This window comes from Anas acuta, chromosome 19 (assembly GCF_963932015.1).
Source record: "Anas acuta chromosome 19, bAnaAcu1.1, whole genome shotgun sequence".
Taxonomy (NCBI): Eukaryota; Metazoa; Chordata; class Aves; order Anseriformes; family Anatidae; genus Anas; species Anas acuta.
In genome coordinates, this window is record NC_088997.1 from 2,784,178 (window position 1) to 2,806,935 (window position 22,758).

Genomic DNA, 22,758 nt, shown 5'->3' on the forward strand with positions numbered 1-22,758 from the left:
TTGTACATTATAATTAATTCCTAGCCAGCTTAATTTTTTTTTTTTGTGGGTCAGAAATGAAACAACTTTAGACACAGATTACAGACTTCAGAAATAGCTTCAGTCAAAATCATCTGCTGCTTTTGTTGTCTTTATTTGTACCCAGTCAACAAAATCTATCTTGTGTTGAACACTTCTCTGTGTGCCGATGGAGAAGAAAAGTGGCTCACCAGGGCTGGAGAACTGTAAGAGGTTAACATATTCTGCATCATCAAGCACAGCTTTTCATTCACTTTCAAATGTAGCTGTGTGGGTGGCTACACAATGTGGGAAACTCTTTTCATTGAAGAATCTGAATATTTTGTAAGGAAGTGAATAGTTGCAAATAATCTTTTCTGTAGCACTGAAATAAAGAACAAATGAGCTATTCTCAGAAAATACTGAAGCATTATTGTCTTCAGTCATTTAACAGAGCTATAGAGAAAAAAATATTCCAAACTTGACAGATTCATATCCTAATCTTTTGCTCCTTCATCGGGAGACTGTGTAGCTGGTACCAGTTAAAGCGGAATGAGTTACAGGGCTAAATTTGCTTCAGCACTGTATGGAAGTAAACATTTTAAAAAATACAACTCAGGCCTTTAAATAATGAATGTCAGATAGAACTAAGACAGTCAACCTGTGGCTCGTGGACTGGATGTGTCCTCCAAAAGCCGCAGCAGCCGGCGAGCGCCAGCTGTTCGGCCCTCGTGGGAGCGCTGCTGACTGCCACCCTCTGGTCTCAGGCCCTGTAGCTCTCCCCATCCTCTGGCTGAGATGTTGCTGTGGGTTCATGTCAAAACACCGGGTATGGTTTGGTAGAGCACACAGTTAGATTTTAGGAGACAAAAATTGTAACAGATGCCCTATTGGAATGGCTGAATGAAACGGGGGCTGCTGCGGTGGTAGGCGAGATGAGGCTGTGGGACCGGGGGCTCCTGCCCCCATGGAGCCCTGCTCCAGTCCCACCTGGCCTCTGACAGAGTGACACAAGGCAATGTGACACTGAAGTTCTGTTTTCCTTATTGTAGTGAGGTGAGGGATTTCACCCCTAAGGTATTAATTTAACGTGCTACAACCTGGTTAGAGGCCAGGGCCAGGCTTCAGGAGCCCCGCGCTGTGTTCGCAGTCCTTTCTCACCTTTCCATCGCGACGTTGAGCAGTGATGCTGTGGGGCCGACACAGTGCTTTCCCTGCAGTGTGCAGACCTCCAGTGCTGCAGAGGATTTCATTGCAGGCAGCTCCGCACACACCTGTGCTCCCGTGCGGATAAAACTCAGAGCGAGCACCAGGGCTCTCCAAGGCGAGCCCGAGTAGGTCAGCGTCAGCCTCAAGTAAGCGTGATTAACTTTATCCATCTCCTGGTGTATTTCTTTCCAATCCACTCCAGTGCTTGATTTAATTTTCCTTTTATGTAAACTCAAAGATTTAGCTTCATTAGAATGATTGCAGGGATTCACTGCATATGGCCTGTTGCTTTCCTTATCCCTCCAGGGTTTTCTTACCAAGCACTTCAATCTGCTGCAGTGGGGGGAACGTTTAAGAAGTCACCAAAGCAGGACATGAAAGAACTGGCATGAAAACCTTGTTCGGAGAGGAAACCTACAGGGAATCCTGCCTGGAAAAAGGTGCAGTAGGTTTGATGGGGTCACAAAGGGCGGGATCCATCCCTGGTGACCCCAGTGCCAGTGGAGCAGCCCAAGTCCCAAGTGTGCAGCCTGAGGAGCCAGGCTGGGATCCCTCAGCTCTGTGTGTTTAGTACAATCAGTACAGGCTCTTTTATTAATTATTATTTTTAATTAATTGTTAAATGGTTTCTGGAGAGATTTTATAAAAACCAGTAGGCGTACCTGTCCGAAACTACCTGCTCGGCAGGTCTGCAAAAGCAGATCTTGCCTTGTGGGAGCCTTTCGTTTGTTTCCACCTTTTCAAAAACCAGTGGCAATTGTCTTCAAGTTTTAGGAGGTTAATATTGTATAGACCATTTTAACCACCGTTTTAAACTTGTTTTCTTATCAAAAAAAGGACTTCTGGCTTTTTCCACAGTATTAGATCTATCATATCAGAGTACTTTATTGAATATTTTATTGACCGTCTGCTTGCCCTATGCTAACCTGCCTGACATCCAAAGTTTCTCTCTCTCTGGAGATGCAATGTCAGTTCTCATTAAGCAGCTGAGCGTGAATTTTCTCTTCATATTTCCTGTGAATAAACTTCATCCCAGCAGGCAGGCGCTGGGCCCTGCTGCAGCGCGGGGGCATCCAGCTCTGGAGCCAGGCGGCGGCACGGGGGCGGATTTAAGGTGGTCTCGGCGAGTGCGTGCTCTGCAGCCAGAGCCTGTTCCCTTTGGGGCTTACATCAGCATTTTGTGTAATTTTGCTTTACACAAATGTAAAGGTATTGAAGAGGAAAATTTCTTCCCCTGGCAAGTTAATTACTTGACTTCTCATAGAAGGAAAGCTTGAAGCGAATGCTAAGAGGAAAGTACATCTTCGCTGAAATTAGGCGATCCACCCAAGAACATGGATTTGATTTACCGAGCAGTTACAGTTACAAGTGCATTTTAATTGTCTCAGTTCGTTTCCCCAAATTTGATACACGTTATTAATATTTCATCTTAGTTTCTGTATAGCTTCCTTTTTAAATTTTAAATTTCTACATTTTCTTTCTTTCTAAAAACCAGAAAATGCTGCTCTGTCACTGCCTGGTTTTATGGCCATACAAACACCTTGCTCGCAGCCTGCTCTTGTTGCCACTGGTTGTGAGAGCTCTGCACTGAACCTGTCCCGACTCCCTCTCAGTAACGTGCCATGGCTTTTGCTGTGCTGCGTGACTTTTACTGAATTATTTTAATATGAGGGAGATATAAATATTTCATAATCCTGTAGCTGGTTGACAATTTCATTATATGCACTCCTTAGTACGTAATGATTTTTTGCCGGGCTAATTGCGGTGTCTCCTAGCAGGCATTCCAGGGGAAGGTCAGAGAGAGTTTCCTTCAGAAGCTGTAAAATATTTTGAGCCACTTCTTCATGGTGTGATTTTAAAAAGCTGTGTTTTCAAAGACTCTCAAAATCACCAGAAAATGCGTTTTCCCTAAAGAAAAAGGAATTCAGAGTAGAGCCTACCATAGGACAGCTTTTGAGGAATAACTTCCCCTGAGCTCTGCTGTTGTTAACCAGGTCTCAGAAGGAAAACAGGTTTGGAAGAGCGGCTTGCTGCTTGGTGGTTTTGAGCCTATTTTCCCCTGTTGTGGAGCTGAAGAGATGAACGTGGTTGGTTCAAATCATATTGCTGCGACTCCACCATACGACAGATCTGCATTCGCAGCAATGCGTCTCTAACACAAAATGAAATAAGAAAGGGAGGAAATTTAATTTTGTTCTTGTGGTTATGGAGGTCTGCGGGGAAGTGGGCCTGTGGGGCACAGTCCTCGGGCCACGTACTGGTTAGACAGCTTCGGGGTTTTTTTATGCCTTTCTTCTTCCGAACGTGGTGTCAGATGTTGTAAGTCAATTTATTTTGCTATTAGCATTTGCTAATGACACTAAAAACTTTTTTAAAAGCTTTCCTAATTAATGATCTTCTTGCTCACAAACAAAAACGATATTGTCTGTGAGAAGTGCCTGAGTATTTAAAAGCACCGGGCTGTTGGTAGGTTTTATTGCCTCATGAATTTAGGGTCAGCACACCTATTATTTGCCAGAGTTAATTTGTGCCGGGTTATTGACTGGCTGGGTTGTAAGGGATACCTGACTCTTGTAAAAGTTACACTCGTCTCAAATTGTTATAGTTTTATTCTTCGTGCCCTGCCACAATATTTAACTAATAAAAGAAAGGAAACGCTGTGCAAAGGCAGGGATTTAACTTCAGGCTCGTGAGACCCAAGCAAGTAAGACTGTTCTGAGCCTCTATTCCTTCTTTCTGACTCTGAATTGCTCTTAACTTTTCTTTAGATAAGGAGGGGGCAAAGACAGCTTTCTACAATCAGAAGGCACATCGCAGTGCACGGGCACTCAGGCTTTGCAGGAGCGCCTAATTAGGCTTTCAGATGCTCTCCCTGAGCTGGGTGCCTCCAATTGTCTATCAGGGGAAGTTAGGCCAGCTGCGAGGAGCTCAGCAGCACTGAAATAATGTGGCTAACAGCAAGTCCCTGAAGAAAAATTGAAGAGCATAGTTTCGTGTACAGCTCTTCATATGTCAAGGTGAAAATATACCCCCTGGACTCTCCAAACTGGAAGCACAATACGCAGTAAAACTAGCAGCTGGTTTAAAAAAATTTCCTAAGAAATCATCCTTTCCGTTTTGACAATTCAGAAATAAATTGCGGTCCTGTAGAATTATTTCTGATTTTCCAAGTGTCCGCTTCTATCACAAATGATTCTGAGCCATTTGTCCTTGCGGGGTGAAAGGCTGGCTGAAGTAGAAATAGTCATTTTCTATAACAAGCCTTCAAATACACGATGGCGAGCCAGAGTCTCTTGCTGTGTCATGCCATCCAAGCTGTAGTCAATACGTGGGTCCTCAGCAGAAGCCAAAGGTGCACCAGTAAGTCATGACCTGTAATGTGGGGGCTGGAGAAAGGCCAGGTATTCTGCAGGGCGAGCTGGGAAATGATAGCTTCTGAGTGGGAAATTCGGAAGGGGTGAGCTTGATCGTGCTGTCCTATTGTTCTAGTCAGATTTTTTTATATGCCCCAACATATTATTACTACTTCGGGTGAAAGTAATGCATTTCTAGAAATAACCTTTGCCTCCATCTGGGCTGATTGAAACAATTTTTAATTATTCTCTGCCTGCTGGATCTTCTGCAGATCCGGGGTACACCTGACAGAGCCTTGTTCTGTCAGACAGCTAGCACAGTCACTTCGTATTAAAAAGTAGATGGATATCCTGACCTCCAAACCCAGGACTGCTGAACAGATGACGGTCTAATTCTTTGCTTCATTTCCAGCGAGCTCCGTCTTTTGGCTCTCTGCAGTGGATAATTATTGCATAAAGATGGGGGAGCATCTGATACTGGTTTAAGACGATCAGTCTCAGAGTTTCACCAACTTCCCTAGCAATTCTGAGGACTAAGAAACTAAAGCATCCATGATTATCTTGCATTTAGCTGAGATGCACGTGATTTCTGTCCTAGTTGCTTCTATAAATAGCTCCCCCAATCTTTCCCAAATTATTTTTACTAGTTTTTAGTGGGTGTATAGCTTTTAAAACTGGAATACCAAAAGCTGGCTCTGTTCATTTTCTCATGAAATTGTAGCCAGAGCAGTAAATTCATAGCTAAGCACTTACTCATTGGCTACTGTATTATAAATAACTCTTCACCTTGGCCCTGTTTCTCTCACCATTACTCACTGTGAGCAGTTCTTACTCACGAGCACAGGGCAGCGGAGAAGTGAGTGGTGCTGCTGTCTCTGCTCCCAGCGCCGGGGCCCTGGCCCATCAGCAGCCCTGCTTCCAGGCAGGGCACCCCTGCTGGAGGAGAAGCAGCAACTCCTCTCGAAACAAAAAAGCTGCGCATGGGATTTGGAAGTTTTTATACGAAAAACCAAGGTGCAGTTTGTTGTCAGGCTTCGAGATACAGGCTTGTCACTTTGTGCAAGGCTGGGAAGCAGCTTACGAGCATTTGGCTGGGGAGCCCTGGCCATTCCTCCTGCTTTCTCATTGCCTCTGCACTTTGTTGCCTTCCAAGGGTAAATTAACCTAAAGGTTCAAAGCTTTTGGGAGAGATTCCAGACCAAAGGTCATCTTTTCTGGGTGGTTTCTTGGCCGTCCTGTGTTTGCCCACATCTCTAGTGTTTACCAGCTCAGGGAGTTTATAAAATTTTGATGTAGGAATTAGGTTGTTGCTCATCTTGTACCTTCCTGCTCATATTATTGACAGTACCACTGAACTGCTTGAGGCAGATAGCATCTCAGTGATCACTGTGCTATTTCAGCTCTCCACTGCTGACAACATCAGAAGTGTTTTAACAGGGTTTTAATGGGCAGCCTCTGTAGCTCCTTGGAGGGTTGCAAATAGCTGCCGCGAAAAACCTTTTCTGGCGCTCGGAGCTGACATGCCCTCCTTTCCCATCCAGCTGCCGCTTGTTTATGTGGCTGCAGCGCTGTTGACAAGCACTTCTTATTTGGGCCGGGCACTGTGGAGACTGTACAAGTTAAGCAAGTTCCTACATCCTTCGTGTGAGCTGCGAGGAATAACAACATGGTTGTGAAACCGCTGGGAAGAGCAGCGGCAGGAGCCGGTAACCCAGCTGTGTTCGGAAACCCCTCCTCTGCTCCTGCAAAGAGGAATCCGACAGCTGCTTGCACTGCTGTACGGCACAAAGAGCTCGCTCCTCTATTTTCTTGCTCACAACATGTTTCTGATGACATCCTAGAGTTGATCATTTTGATGAAAATGACCCTTTTTTTTTTTTCCCTAGCAGAAAATAAACAAAAAAGGATTAAAAAAAAAAAAAAAAAACAGCAAAACACACCACTGTTCTTCAAGACAAAGCGTTAATTTGATAGCAGCAGTTTCTAGCTGACTGCTTGCTTTGCTCTGCTTGTTACCAGAAATGAGGCTCTGAGCACAGCTTTCTTTGGACTATGGAAAAGCTTTCTCCTCCCTGTTTTGCTTAATATAACTATAATGTGCCCTTTATCACACTTCAAGTTGAGTAATCCCAGTGTAGAAGCAGAGCTTAATACCCATGGGAAAGAGCATTGGAAACATACATTATAAAAAACATACAGATGAAGCTCAAAAGATCCACTGACATGTAAATTTAATTAAAAAATTATAGGTTTTCAATGAGGGCTTGTGTCTTGAATTTACCAGTTTCCATGAGTTCTTCAGAAGAAGAGTTTCTTTTTGCATTCTTGGTGCAAAACACACTGAAAGATATTACAGTCCCCCAAAAGTGGGACTGTGATATCCGAAAGCCCCCACAAAAAGAAAATTTTACCTTAAATATATACACTTGAAATCGAGGCTGTAAGAAAAATACCCATTTTCCTGTTTTCTTTTCTTCCCATCCTCTTTAACAAAAGTTAAACTTTACCACCACCAGCACAGCATGAAAAAGCACGCCCTAGCTGTGTGAATAAGCTTCCCTTGCGTGTGCACGTTTAAGATATTTTAGTTCTTGCCATAAAAGGCAAGCAAGTTTGGGTAAAAAAAGACCTGCCCAGCCGAGTGGGCAAACAGCAGAGCCAATGGCCAGAGCAAGGGGCAGGCTGGAAATCGGGATCAGAGTAAAAAGCACCTCTGCTCAAGGAGGATTGTGGCTTAAATAAGAGAAGTGTTACGGAAATCTTATGAATTGCTCCATCTACTGCATGTTTCTAGGAAGAAATCCCCAGCACAGCAACCCCACGGTGTGTGGCGTGGTTTCCTGGGATGGGAGCGTGTCCCCACAGCACAGCACAGTGCGGGGCCGTGCCATGGGAGCTGTCGCCGCCGTTCGTGCGCGGCTGTGCCAGGGCTGGCCACTCGCAGGGTCCTCGGGCTGAAACCCGCAGTGCGGATTAAAACTCGAATCTCGTGGCTAGTAAAACTTAAAAAGGAAAGTCTGAGGGTCTTTTAAACTTGCCGAGGTTAAATGTGTTTCTTCGCTCTATTCTTCGTCTGCTGTGCTTTCAGCAAAGCCGATGGCAAGCTGAAGTGCTTACATAGCAGTGTTACAAAGCTGCTGCTGCTTAACACCCCTTATTTCTTTTTAAATTTAATGCAGCAAAGGCAGTGGCTTTTGCGGTGTTCTATTAAGTCCACAGCAGCTGTTCAGAGGACCAAGTCTGTAGGTTAGGGGAAAGGGAAAACTCCCTTATTCCCGGAATTTCGTCCCCCAGATAAACGGAGCAGAGGAGCTCTGACTTCACGCTCCCTCCTGCCTTCAGCTTGTGGCTTCTGCTGCGAGCTGCAGCACTGAAAACCACTCCTGTGGTTTTTGTTTCTGTAACTTAATTAATAAAAATAATTCATCAGTAGCTCATGTCTTTCACAGGGGCTTTTCCCTGAGTCAGCTTACTGGGGAAGAGGTTCGTTATATGTTACAATTAGGGTAAAAAAAAAGGGGGGGAAGGATAAAGCTTCTGATGTGGTGGGCTTCCCTTAGCAGAATGCCACAGCCAAGTTTATTTGAAGAAACTTGCAGTAATCTAATTTATATACTTGTGTAACTGTGTATAAATATATAAAAATATATAAAATGATAAAAAATGCATTTTAAAGTATCATATGATCAAGAGCGGAACTTATCTGTGTTAAATGCCAGAAGGTGTTACACAAACAGTCATTGCTGAGGCTCCTGTGTGCAGCCACAGGACCAGCAGTGTTTGTCTGACGCCGTATTTCAAGGGGGAGAGCTTTCCAGTCACCCCTAGCTTAAACTGAAGCTTTCTGCCCTTCAAACCTCGTGTCCCTGGACAGCCTGTACTGCCCCCGGCTTGGATGGATCCCTGCCTGCTCCTCAAGGACCTGGGAGCGGAGTTCCCCTTGAGGCTGGGTGTGCCTGGTGTGTCCGCAGCCTCCGAGCTGGGAACAGGCTGCTGTGCTGCTCCCTCGGTGCCCATGTCCTGTCCCTGTCCCTGTCCCTGTCCCTGTCCCTGTCCCCTCCCCGTGCTGCATTGCGGGGTGATGGCAGCGCTCTGGGAATTCTCTCTGCGGGGTTTGATGGCGATGCAGGGATGAAGCAGGAGCAAGTGCTGCTCCGAGCCTGTTCCTGCGCGCGTTGTTTGTCACCTCGGTTGGTTCAGTTGATGCTTTGAAGTTCCTCTTGCATTAGCGTTGCGCCTTAGGCAAAATTGTTTAGTGCTTCACCGTTCGTGTTATTTGACTTGCTTTTATGTTCGCTTCTGTTTTATGGGTTTGTTCTGCCAATTTGGATATAATTGTATGAAGCTTTGCTTTTGGCTTTGTCCTGTAACGTTGGCTTACAGGAGCCATCCTCTGCCATGCAGAAAGACACCTGTGGGAAGAAAGGCGCTCGAGCAGCCTTGCCGTGACCGAGTTTCCCCTTAACAAAAATATTTTCAACCTTTTTTCCTTAACACGTTAAGGTCAAAACCTGAAGAGGGGCAGTACCCAGGCTTCCTCCAGTCAGTGGTACCCAGCATCATCCCTCTCCAAGCTCCGGTTGTGCCAGGCTGCGGGCGCTGGCCACGCTGCCCGAGTCTCGGGCTCAGCAGGAAGGTTTCAGCTTCCAGCTCCTGCCTCCTGCTTCTCTGCCACAACGTGCAGGACACAGATGTAAAACAAATGTATTTTTATCCTGCGTGTCTGGGCACAGGTACTGGAAAGCCAAAAACCAGCGCGTCCTTGCTTCAGGGTTGAAGAACTTCTCTTAAACAAGACCCTGTAACTCTGAAGTTAATTCACTTAAAATAATTTCTAAAATTTCCTTACATAGCCTGTGCTTCTTCAGCACGTGAAGCAAATGTGATCCGCGGGGCCCTAATTAAAAAAACAGAAAAGCAAATGTGCCTCTCGCTTCCCTGCCAGGCCTCGTGCCTCAGCCACGGGCTGACCCGGGGCATCTTGGGGGCAGAAAGCAGGGGCAGAAGGCGGCGAGACGCGGTTCCAGCTTTGTGATACCCATTTGTATTTACGGCCTGATTCTGCTGGGTATGAAATGTATAAAATATGTATGTTAAAATGAGGTATTTGGATCTGAAAGTCAGTCCACTGTTCACGTATTTGTAAGCGTTTCCGTGATGATGTGCTTAGATAGGAGCAAATTGGGCTTGTAGAAATGCGTAGGGGAGATGAAATTGAGGATGCCGGCTGGACTCCAGCTTCCTCAGCTGGGTTTTGCAGCCAGAGGAGACACGGCTGGGAGGTGGCTGCAGGCTGCCCCGGCTCCCCCGGCTGCTCTGCGGCTCTCCTTGCCCCCTACCCCTCCACGTGGGGCAGCCAGGTGGAGAACAGAGCCGGGAGGTGGCAGGGACTTGCCTGCTGTGCTGCGGCTCTGACAGGTGAGGAGAGGGTGCGAGCAGCCTGTGCCCCGCTCCCCGTCACTGCTCCAGCTCCCGTGGGAGCCTCCTCCTGGAAATATCCACGATCACATGCTGCAGAGGTCTGGGAGCACATTTTGTTTAAGCCACTGTCAGATGAAAACTTATCAAAGCTCAGTTTTGTTTCTGTAAATCTCAGAACATTCATCATAGGTTATCGGAGATGAAAGCAGTCATGTGTGGCAAAGCCACACTGCTGGACTCTTGTGCTCAGGAATTCAGAGGGAAGGGAAGGAGATCGTCTCTCTCTCGTTCGCTTTCCTCTCTTTGTCTTCCTTTGTTCCCGTGCACGGAGGTCCGGCAGTCTTGGAACCAGTCAGATAATTTAGAAAATGCAGTGCTTACCCTCTGCCACTTTTTACAAGCCTGTGTCCTCAGTGACAGAATTGATTCCAGTTGGTGCTGCTGCACTGTTAATGTTACCTTTTATGTTCATGTTTGTTCCAACAGAGTGGCCACTAGCACAGACGACTTGAACTTGTATCACCCGCAAACTGACAACGCTGGAGCCACCAGTTTGTCATTATCCCTACTAGTGTATCTGATTTAATTTTGCGACAGCGGATTAATTCTTAAAATTGCAGTGCTTTTTGCTCGTTAATGGTCAGTAAATGATTCTGGGGGATGGGGGAATGGAATTCATCAGTTTTGTAGTCATTTTAATTCTTCTAGTTTTAAGTTGTTCTATAAATATGTCTTTATGGATGTAGTTTTACTAGCTTAAAAACATCTAATTGAAAACAGTTGCTTAAATCTCTTTGGATCAAGAAGGCAGTAATAAGCAAAGAGAGTATCTTATCCCTGCAATCCAGAAACGCTTAGTGACTGGTATACTTGGTGCATGTGTAATCAGCTTCTTGTTTCATCTAAAAACCTTAGCTCTGTTGGTGTGAGCTCCTACTTCACCAGCAGCATGGGTTTTTTGTCTCTAAGGTTATCAACTAGTGAAACAAAATGTATTTTAAAAAATGGCATAAGAGAAAAAATAAATATTTAATTAATTTATGCTACCTTTTTTTGTATGTGCAGTGTGTGCTGGAATATCACCGGGCTCCTAAAAGCCTTAGATTTGCCTTCCTGTAATTTCCCATTTTGTTACGCATTATGTAATGTTATGACTTCAGGCTTGCATCAGGCAGGGCTGATCTCTGCTGTTCTGTGAGGTGCCCGGCAGATGAAACCGCAGCTCTTGGATGAGCTCAGCCCGTGTTTACCTATTGCTGCTGCTTGCAGTTCCAGAACCAGAGTTCTGAGCGATAAAAACTTGGCTCTGCGTGCCGTTGATTTCTGAAATTGCTAAATTTTGTGTATTTGGATTGGGGGGTGCTGTTGGTATGATTTAGGTTAGTTTCTTGTCTATTATTTGTTTCATATCAGAAAGTGAGGAACTTTTCAGCTTACGAGCTGTAGTGACTGCAGATCCTATGTATGACAGTGGGATACTTGAGTGGTTTGAAACCCTCCAAGTTAATTTGGAGATGCATTTAAACAAATATTGACGACCACTCTGGTTGTTGGGCGTTGTTAAAGGCTTGTACCTGCCTCCCTCTGGCTGAAATGTGGTACCACCTTCCAAAGTGATCCCCACAAAGGTCTCCTGCAAACTGTGGAGGTCTGTAAGTGACAGCTTGTTTTTGAGCTGGGGAGCAAGGAAAGCAAAACCATCTAAGCTTGGGAAAGGCAATGCAAAGCTACAAATCTTTGGGTTCTTCCTTCATACACTGCAAAGGTGGAAGAAACTCAGGCAGGTCTAGTTTGACCCAGCCTGATTCAGAGGCAGAAAAATACATGCAGCATAGTCAGAGTGAGCACTTGCACTTCTGGTGCTTTGCGAGTCCACTCTTGAGCCGGAGATGGAGCAGCAGCTCTCCTGCTCCCTCCCTACGGGAAGCAATGAGAGTTTTATTTTATTCAAATGATTTCATATGACTTTAGTAGTCTGAAGTAGTAAGAAGTTGCGGCAGCATTGTGTTCCAGAGCGCAGGCAGCTCCGCCAGGCTGCCTTCCCTCAATATGAAAGAGCCCAGGCTTGTGCAGCTACAGCATCTTGGGCTTTGTTCGGGACTTAAAACGCAGTGAGAGCTCAACCCCTGAAATTCTTTTTCCGAGTCTTTTTGATACGCAAGTAGCACTTCACACAAGCCCATTGTTAAAAATCACTTGCTGTTTGGTGGTTAAAGAAATGCGTAAGTGTATTCTGCCCATCTAAAAGCCATCCATTACAAAAAATAATCAGAGATCCTTTTTTTCTTGTACATTTGTGTCATTCTGTGAATCAGAGGCATTTTATGTGCTAGGGGCAGCTTAGCTTTCGGAATTCCTGTGTCTTGCTAAAACCCCAGGGCGTATTTAGCTCAGGAGACCTGAGGTGACCTGTAAATGGCAGCTACTGTGTCCCTCCGCTGCTTAGCAAGATATTTTAAAAAGAAATTGAAATACGGAGTCCAGATACAGTACGATAACGTTTTGATCCAAAGAGAAAAGCAGTCAGTATTTTCATACTATTTGACCTCTTTGAAAACACATTAAGACATCAATTATTTCTCGTAGCTTTCCTCTGAGAGGAAGATGGGTGGTTCCCTCTTTTATAAGCGAGAAACCTGAGATTGAAACAAAACGAGGTGATTTTTCTGAACGCAAAGAAAGTCCTTAGGAAAGCAGGACTGGAGCTGAAGAGTTCCTGTGCAGTGGCTTTGGCAGGCACGCAGCTCTGACTGCTGAGCTCTCTCTGCAGGCAGGGAAGGTGCAGGGGAGAGCAACATCTTTTTTGCAGATTGTTTTGCTTACGACACTGCGCTGTCTCATTTGCGAGCCAGCCTTCCCATTCTTCCCGGACTTCAAATAAAGTCATAGTTTTTCTCCTAAATCCCCATGATTGACTGTCTACAAACATGCTGACAGTCTCAAAAATAATGACGAGAACTCTGCTCCCTGTGTGTGTGTGCGTTATGTCCAGCAGAAGGACGGTAACGCCGTGCTTCGGCAGCTGGGGCAGCGTTAGCGGGGTTCCCTGCTCGGCTCTCCCCCAGCCTTCCCATGCGAGTGAGCTCTTCTTTAAGCTTTAGGCAGTTTTTATTAAGGTTCTTTGGGGGTGTTGTCTTTACGGTGGATTCATTTTTAAAATGTGAACGATTTCAGCGCTTGCCTGTAGAGAAGGCACGAATCTCCTCCTTGCAGCTCCTCTGGTGAGATGAGAGCCATGCCGGGGGCAGCCTGCTCAGCACCACACTGCCCTGAGGCCACGCAGCACCAAACACGGCCGGGCTGTCACAGCACAGGTGATCAGAAGTGCAAGGGCCTATTTTCCATTCCACTTCTGATGATAACTTTCAGTTTTGGAGTTGCAGGGGGGAAAAGCAAGAGTCCTTTGCAGAAGTCAAGGTTCAAACCTATGGTTCTGGGTCAGGACAATGATGCTCCTAATACTACTTTTTAGCATATAAAATGAGGTAAATTACACATCTCCAGGAAAATTTAGGTTGTCCGATGGGGATGCTTTAAAATCCTGCAGTTTTTGTTTGTTTGCTGCGGTGGATTAGAAGCCACTGGGTCTCTTGGTCCAGTCCAGGAAGAGCAATCTGCTCTTGTCTGGGACAGGAGTTCCATTAAATGAGCGGTGTCCTCACCTGCCTTCAGGGGAAGGTTTGCTTCTCACCTGCTAGTGAAATACCCAGCCCCAGGTTTTAGGTACAGAACCATGGCCCGCCTCATACGAAGAGGAGCAGAGCAGATTCCGAAGGGCTTGAGAAACTCCAGAAGTCATCTGCACCCACGCAGAGACACGACAGGATCCTCGGTGCCAGAGGGATCCTGCAGGATCTTCTGGGTGAGGTGTGACATCTGGGGCTGGGGCTAGAGATGCAAGGCAAGTGGTGTCGTGGATGCTGCCTCCATGGCTCTCCCCATCACCTCCTAGTCCTGCTGTCGGAAGAACCGTGGAGATGTGTTCGGTGCTGGCAGGTCGGGCAGAGCCCTGCCGCTAGCTTGTGTTGAGCACACGAGCTGCAAAATTATGTTCTTGTATCAGTTGGGAATTTTGTGGAATTTGCTTCCATTTGACAGCGTTTCCAGATGGAAAGGAGCAACTGTCTTTTTTCTGTACGGTGCAATTTTCATTTACGTTAAATGGTTCTGAGTTTGGGGAGGGGGGCTCTGCTGCTTCATTTCCAATAGCGTGAAGACAGATGTTATTTCACTGGGGGATCTGGAAGCTTTTTCCTTATTCTTCAGCTCCGTTATAGGTGTGCATCTCTCAGAACAAAGACAAATTCCACTGGAAGTGTTACAAAGTTAGTTGCATTCTCAGTTATTTTAATGATTCTTTATTTTTGCAGCACAGTAGGCTAGAAATGTGTTAAAGCTAGTGGTAAAGTAATTTATGAAGGGCAGATGGAGTTCAAAAGGTTCAAATATACACATTCAGTTCCAGCGTCATTTGGATCTTCGCACCTCAGTGTCCCAATAGAGAAACTGGATACCAAGTTTTTACAGGTTTTACTGTAAAAACTGAGCCCTCCAGAACTTTTAGTAACTAATGGATTTTGCAGAAATGACTACCCTGGCTGTCCATTAGCTGTTTCGCTTTTATGTCTTTGCTGGAAACCTAAATGGCTTTTACTTGCACTTTTTTAGTGGATGTTTGCAAGAGATGTCTTTTGTGTTACAGTAGCCAGTAGGAAAAAAAGGGATGTACTCAAAAATTGTAAAAATATTTAATCACGGTATATCCTAACTAGAATTTAAACTGTGTTGTCAAGAAAGTTTCCATCTGTGGCATACCAATCCCAAGCTGACTACATGCAGTTTTAATCTTCTGACTCTTGAACTCATTCTTTTTTGTGTGGCTTTGGTGGTGTTAAAATTTAATCCTCAGCAGTTACATTGTATTAAGTCTATATTTCTCTCCTTCCCTGGCATGTCCTACCTGATTACTGGCAAAGGATTTTGAAATACCCTGAAAATCTGTGTTTTCTAATGTGGGGATGATTGATAAAATACCTTCCTACCAATGGACAGTTAAAGAAAGTTTCCTCTCTTCTTTGTTGAGCTGCTAGATTCTTAGCAAATTAGTACCCTGTAACATCCTATTAGAAGCACGCAGCTTTGATGAGCAACTCTAAAAAACATCTTGCTGGCTTAAAAGAGCTTTTACATCCAGGTATTTTCCTTCTGTTCATCATCACTCATACTAGTCTTATCTATATAACACCATAACGAGAATGAATTTTGTACAGTAAGAGGAATGTGTGCCATTTTCTGTACTGCAAAATTATACAGAATAAGGAAAAAAGTGGATAAATCTACAGGTTCTGGTTGCCATTCCTCCCTAGTTTCAGATACATGTGACAATTCTGGAAATTTTATATGTGGAAAAAGTGGCTGGCACAAACACAGAAGAATGATGAAGCCACTTCCAGTCTGGAACAGAGGACATAGGATGGCTGTGTTCCTCCATGGTGAGCAAGCACTTAGGAGGAAGGTAGCGTTGAAGCTGGTATGGTTCACCACACAAGGATTTTATTTTGTGGTGGAAAATCTAATCTTTCCGAGACCATTTCTCTTGGGTATAAGGCTGAAGTCTGCTTCATATTGGGAGATTGGCATGAAATCTGCAGCACTTAGAAGGATAAAGGCCTTTGTCTCCAAAATGCACATTTTTTTTGGAACTATAAAGGCAGTGGAACAAGAAATGGCTTTAGGTATATAATGTTAAGATCCAATCCTGTAATCCTTTCTCAAGTAAAAATATGTTATAGATCAATTTTATCGATTCATATCTTTTTCCATGTGTTTTAGAAGATTCACTTAAAAGGAAACCTTTCATACTTAACTAATGATTAAAGAATTAAAGGACAAAGAATTAGGCCTACACTAATTATCGAGAAAGCCATCGTCTTCTGGTTCCTCAGTGGTACCATTTGATTTCTCAGTGAGGCATGAGAAACATTTTTTATTTTTTAAATAAATATTAATTAGTAATGTACAGTTTGTGAAGTCTTAATCCTGTTCCTTGAAATGTTTCAGAAAGATGGATAATAAATACGAGCAAAATATGGCAACAAAACTGAGTAGTTTTAGGAAGGGGAAACTGCAAAGAGGAAAAGAGGTGATTCCTGGAAGCTGCTCGGGGGGGCTGCCCTATAACCAGACATGCCCAGCTTTCAGTTTGCAGGCAGTGGGACACAAAAACAAAAACAAGAGGAGGAGGAAGAGCTGAAAGGCATGAAAAGACAAGAGATTTATTCAGTAAGCAAAATTAGAAATGAAATCAGGTAGATAGATGAAAAGAAGTGAGCAGATCACTACCTAATGGAAGTTGTTCATGCATCACAGACTTGAAATTAATTTACACTATCACAGGATCTAGACAGACTTGGCTGAGTTGAGACCAGATACTAATTTTTAAATCTGAACTTCCTTGTTTTGTGTACTTAAATCTGACATTTTCTGACATCATTAATATGGAACAACAATATAGAGTTGGCATAGGTGCCCATGAGTACAGAAAAATGATTTTAAAAAAATAAAAGTGATCGTTGATGTCACAGGATCATAGCTGTTAGCTTATCAGTTGTTAAGAAGATTTATGAAGCAACCTTTATCTTGAATGGACTAGATCCTTCAGCTGATGAACATTGATGTGATTGTAGTGAGATTACGTGGAGCAGGTGAGCTTCTGGCTCAACATACACAGTTGAATTTGCTTTGTTTCACCTTAACGTAATAGACTCCCTACAACAACATTAATGATTTATGGGAACTGTATTTGGGGAATATTTTAACATTTTGGTGCTTGGGAAATACAAGTACCCAAATTGCCCAGCATAGGCAGCAGCACTCTCTGCTTTCCTGGAGAACTGGAAACTGAGACGTTTTAGAAGTCAGTTTTACTTCTTAGGAAAAAAAAAAAAAAAAAAAAAAAAAAGAGAGAAAGAAAAATAAATAAATAAATAAATAAAGTCTAACCCTCCACACACACACACACAAAAAAAAAAGAGAAACAAAAAAAAAAAGCAACAGAGTATTTCTTGTTTGTATTTAGCAATGGAGGAGGTAGCACCTTCTGAACCAGCAGGCAGCCTTTTACAGCGCATTACTGGCATATAGAAGGCACGAAGAGCTTTCTGTTTCTTAAACAGCTCCTTCTGACAGCCCGTTTGTTGGCCAAACACCGATTTGCTTTCACTCAGACACAAAACCTGGAGCGAGCACTGCGCGTTGCTGTGGGCTGCGGCTCGGTGTGCGCAGCGGTGCGGTGCTGCAGCCGTCCCCCTCCCGTCCTGCTCAGGCACCTCCCGAGGCAGCCTTCAGCTGCTTTCAAAGCGAGCCAGCATCAGTTGGATGTGGGTGAGGTGCGGCAATTTGGGAATTGCTCCCAGCTGGTGGATAAATGATTTCCAAGCAAGCTGGGTGGCTCTTTAACTGCTCTTCCCAGTAGAAAAGAGCTGAAATATATAGAAATTGTTGCTTTGACAAATAAGCTAATAAGCCACTCAAGTTGCTTTATGTATTGAATATAGTTGCTTGACAGTTAGTATTATTTTCTAATTATATTAAGTTATAAATTATTAACAAGTGTTTAATTTCAGTCCAAACAGATCCAACAAAAGGGATTTGTACAGTTATGAATTGCAGCAAAATATAAAATTGTTGAGCTTTTAGTATACGCAAACTTGGAGACCCTGGTTATTTCTCCCTCTTTCAACAGCCAGTCATGAAACTTTCTCGACCTTTTCACCTTTAAACTTTATTTGAACTTGGAAAGAAGACTTGTGAATTGTGGAGGGGAAGAAAAAAAAAGAGGAGAAAAAGAGTGGGGGGGTCAGGGGGAAGAAGGTCTGATTATATGTTACCGTAACAGTAATACTAGCAAAATAATCCTCCTCTTGTGCATGAGTGTCTGCTACTGCAAGCTTCGGGGTAATAAGCTCACATGACATGCCTAGAGGCTAATGCTGGCCTATGCTTTTTTTTTTGTACATATTTAAACAAAGGCTGATTATCCAAACAAGAATTTGGACTGCATCAACTGGACCAGTTAAATTATAGTTAGTAAAACTTGGCGCCTTCAGAGCTTGGAATGTTACAATTACAGCTGGATCCTCATTTGTTAGGCAGCCTTACAAAATAATAAAAGTGGAGATTTTTATCTTTATAGGACATAGCTTAACTCTTTGAATACAGAGAACTATGTGCCAAATATTACAGTTTCTGCTTAGACGTCCTATTCCAGGCCAATAAACACAATTAAAGAGCTCTGTCTGTGCTCTATAGGACATGGGGCAAACCGGAGTAGCTTTGCCAGCACGCAGATGCCTGCTGTGGCACTTGCAGTGGACACGCGTTATCCCCCAGGATTTCTCTGAGATAAGAAACAAGAACACAGCAAGCAATTTGTTGTTTGATCTCCCGTGTCTTGCTGCTGTCTTTTTGACAGTATTGCTGGGTTTTCATTTGTATTTCCTTTCTTGGAGCTTGTTCCTGTATAGGATCTAGATGGTCCTCGGAGCTGGCTTGATTTTCTCCTCTCAGATGAGCTGGGAAGCTGCCTTCAACGCTGGCTTCAAACCATTAACAAACTTTTCCCTAAAAGGCCCTTTAGTCTACAAGGTTGCCTCTCCCCATTGCCATGCTTCTGGGGCTGGTTCGGGATGAGTGGGTGGCACGGGATGTGCACACAGAAGTTAAGTTGCATTTTAACAAACTGCTGTTGACCATTGCATGCTTGTTTTCCCTCTGTCATCCCACAGAGGTGGCTTGGTTTTGATAAATCACTTGCAAAACCGAACTTTGGCTTCCTGGTCATGTAATACAGAGATCTGGTCGCCAATCAGAAAATGAAAGTTCTTTCCCTAAAATTAAACGAAGCATCCTTATCATTAATCAAGAACAGAGCAATGTCTGCCTTCCTTCCCATGGAGCAGGGCCAACTTAGAGTTCTCCAGGATCTGCCCAGTGGGTTTTTTCGGCATAGGTTCATCTCGGTTTCTCCTTAAAAAGTATTTCATGTTTGCATTTTCTGAAAACCCTGGCTAGGTAAAAATTATCGAAACTAAAGTAATTGAGACTATCCAGAATGTTTGCAAGAGCCCATGGGCTAGATAATGTGTGCCAGCCTATACCAGGAGGTTATCTCCATCTTCTTTGCATGCTACAAAAACTTGGTGTTTGTTAAAGTGTGAAAAAGTGAGCGTCCTTTATTGGGACAGCTTTACCATGTTGCCGTGTACTTCTGTCCCAGTAGTGGTAATAATATGGGTAATAGATAATTGCTGTATCATGGTGCCATGGGAGCTTTAAGGCCTAGGTGTGGGCATTTTGGAATGGAGGACATGAGTTTTCTTGCATTGAAAACTGAGAGGTTGAAGATTTTCAATCAAGATAAACTTGCAGATTCGTAAGGTGCAGCCGACTCTGGGAGAAATGATACCAACTGGAAATAAGAAAGACCTACGGAAAAATTGTGAGTTAATGTTTACTCTTTTATTACTATTTTAATTGGATGGCTTTACACCGTGACCTTTTAAACCGCAGCTGTTTCAAGAAGCACTGTGTGCACGCCGTGGGCCCACGAAAGGCTGGAGGTGCCGCAGGTATCAGCTCCCATCGCCTGGGCTCTGCGCTCACAGCCTGTGGTGGGTGCTCGTGGCTCAGGAGAGAGCTCCCCTGGCTGCACCCAGCACTTTGAGCAACAGCTTTCCGTAGAGCTCTTGACTGCTTTGTTGGGAACCAGTGAGCCTGCAGGAGGTAACACTGCAGAAGGAGGAACCGAAGCCTGGTTTCTGAAGGCACATGTTTGAATTTTGGCTCCTTTAGTGCTTAGCTGCCATGTGTATCAAGGGTTTCTTCTCCCAGTTGTGGGAAGGAATCTGGCTCTTGCTCTGTGCACCCCCAGTGATCTGCCTTTTGCTTAGTTCTTAGCTGTGCCACTGGGAAGTAGGGATGTCCTGATTAGACTGGTGCATGACAGTATTTAGTTTCTGGCCAGAAGGAATCCTTTATTTATTGTATCTGCTGCCCTTGTTGTTTTTTTTTCCTGTATTGAATAGATTCACCTTATGCCATAGTGAGATGATTGAAATAGTGCTTTCCTGATTTAAGAGACCCAGGTTTACAACCTAGACGCAGTCGGTTGTACCTGGAATACCCATCAAGAATCATTGATACTAAAGCAGAAAAGGAAAGATAGCCAATCCATCTAGGTATTGCAGACGAGATGATCACCTAGCTGTTGACAGAGGGGATCTAAAATTTTGGAACCTGTCCTCAGATGGTCTGAATGTATTTTCAGCTGCCAAAAAGAAGTCAGCAGGAATGAGCCATGGATAAATGAGAGCAACATACCATCCCTGCAAGAGCCAGGTTTTTTTTACAAATTTTACAAAATTACAATTGTAAAATTAATTTTACAATTACAGTTCCTGCCCTGTTTCTTTCTTGCATTCGGGATGAATTGTGAATATTCGCTTTCATCTTAAAATGACGTGGATTAAATTGCAGAGAAAGAAAGTTCATGGTGTATGAGTCAAAGTTAGAGGAGGTCCTCAGTAAAATTTCTTTGGACAGTTAGAGGTATAGCTGGGAAAGAAAAGAGAGTATTTCTCATAAAGCATGATTCGTATTTGCCATTATGCAAGGGCAAGATGCTGTCCCTCGCTCTGATGTGCTGCTGCAGGAGACCAGGAGACAACCTGCCTGTTACGCACGCTCTGAGGCTGTTTCCTGTAATGACTATTCTAAATTGATCATGGAGTTCTAGAGATAAAACCTTTCACAAATATGCTGGCTATTTAAGAAAAAAGAAATAATAGATACTGAACTATTTTGTCGCTAAGGCTGTTGCTACTTTTGATCTTCTGGATGCTTTGTAACAAGGATAAGCCTGTTCAAGGTGTTTGAATTTATTTAATTTTAATTAGTATTATACATCATGAAATGTTTTTCTTGAGTGCATGAGAACCACCTAAAAAGTTGGGTTTTCATCTGTATTTTAATTTCTCAGTAACAGTTGATGAGCAGAGAGAAATTGCTGTGGCTTTCTGGGGCTCACAGTGACGTAAATGGTTTGGGCTTTGCTCAAATCAGATTTCACCGTACAGTTGTAGTTTGAGCCAAGTCTGTTGGTTCTTGTGGGTTGGTTGTTGTTCTAAGCTTAATTAAAGTAGGTTTTTTAATAAAAAGGAAAGAAAATTCAATTTAATATCAGGTATCCATGATAACTACATAATACAGCTTTTTCTCCCCTGAATTGTGTTTAGAGTGGATGTTTACATAGATGGCCATAGCTGAAAATAATGAGGAGGTTCTATTTATGCCACAAGTTAAGAATTCCCATCACTGGCAAATCTTAAGTTACTTCATCTGATTTCTGATGGGAAAAATCAAATAGCTTTTATACTGGAAATAAAGTTGATTGAACTCGGGATTTTTCCAGTGGCTCAAAAGGTTATTTCCCAAGCAGTGCTTTTCTACAAACTGCAGTGATCTGTAATTTATCTGCTTCTGTCTGATGCTCAGTGTTATACGTAGGGATTGCCTCTTAATAATAGGTGGAACTCTATTTGACTTCCAGAATTTTACATGAAATCTTGTATTACAGATGTGATAGCAGTAAGACCCTAGAGATGGAACTAAGTGATAAAGAGATCAATCTCTATTTTCTGTTTTTCTTTATTTCACATAGAGCTCTTTAATTTCGTTCTAGAAGAAAACACTTGAGGACTAGTGCTGCCTACAGGAACTGTTCAATCAGTATTAACGTGCAACTTGTCAAGAGCAAATTCTTTGACAAGTCTATTTACTTCAAAATAATTATATAATTTCCATTTGCTTCAGGAAGCTAAAAATAGAAACTAAGATATTGTTTGCCGTTTCGTTTATTCACATTCATTTCTTCTGGTGATTTCTGTTGACCTCAGCATTACCTGTTGGTGAGGAGAGAGCTGTTTGCAGGCCAGTAGCTTCATCATTCACCACTGATTGCCCTCACAGACAGATTTAACATGACCAGTGCAAACAAAGTTTTCTTGTGAGATGTCCAACTCATGCTGGTTTTGGCAAATTCAGAGCCAGTTGGAGATTTTGTGCTGCTGGAGGGAAGTTCTGTTTTCTGTAGTAATCCCAAGTAAAAATGTTTGAAGCAAGGATTGCTAATCAGACTTGACAAACCTCAAAAGTTTATACCCAAAGCAGCATTTGAAATCTTAAGTGTTCCTTTTATCAGGACCTTTCCACAGAACTTGTTTTCCCATCACTTCCATTCAGTTATTTCAAGCAGCGTGAATGGATCCACCCTCAGAAATGATTGCAGTGAGTAATGGTGCTGGATTTTGTACACATAAGCACTGAGCAATAGCGTGTTGCTGAAAATGAGTCAAAAATACACAAATGGCTAAGGTAGGGTTTGCTTTACACATGGCAGGATTACTTAATTGGTGGAATTACTTAATTCAAGAAAGCAGTTGTTTTTGTAATTACAGTAACAATTTTGTCTGCCGAGTTAACTCTCAATGTGTAGCAGGTTCAAACTGATCCAATTAGTAATGAAAGTGGTGTAATTAACGTAGTCATTAATTAAATGTATACACGCACACTGGCTTTCAGTCAGTGCTTTGGGGTGGTTCATTTTGCATCATCCTGTTACAGACAACAAACTTCTTGTAACATGTAATCTGTGTTTAAAGCAGTGGAAGTGCCTCCCCCAGTAATGGGGGTGGAAATAGGATCTGGGGGACGACTGCAG

The 22,758-nt window shown here is 43.4% G+C and overlaps 1 protein-coding gene across 11 annotated transcripts in view; it reads left to right on the plus strand.

Annotated features, from left to right (window-relative positions):
- Window positions 1-22,758, plus strand: part of BCAS3 (BCAS3 microtubule associated cell migration factor) — a 354,393-nt gene that overhangs the window by 234,309 nt on the left and 97,326 nt on the right. The window contains exon 24 of one of the 11 annotated variants that reach the window (XM_068656224.1): window positions 10,467-10,929. The exons of the other annotated variants lie outside the window; for them this stretch is intronic. Coding sequence (XP_068512325.1) covers window positions 10,467-10,492 — 26 coding nt within the window. The 3' untranslated portion in view covers window positions 10,493-10,929. Of the gene's footprint in view, window positions 1-10,466; window positions 10,930-22,758 lie in introns of those variants that run through there. 11 annotated transcript variants of the gene reach the window in all.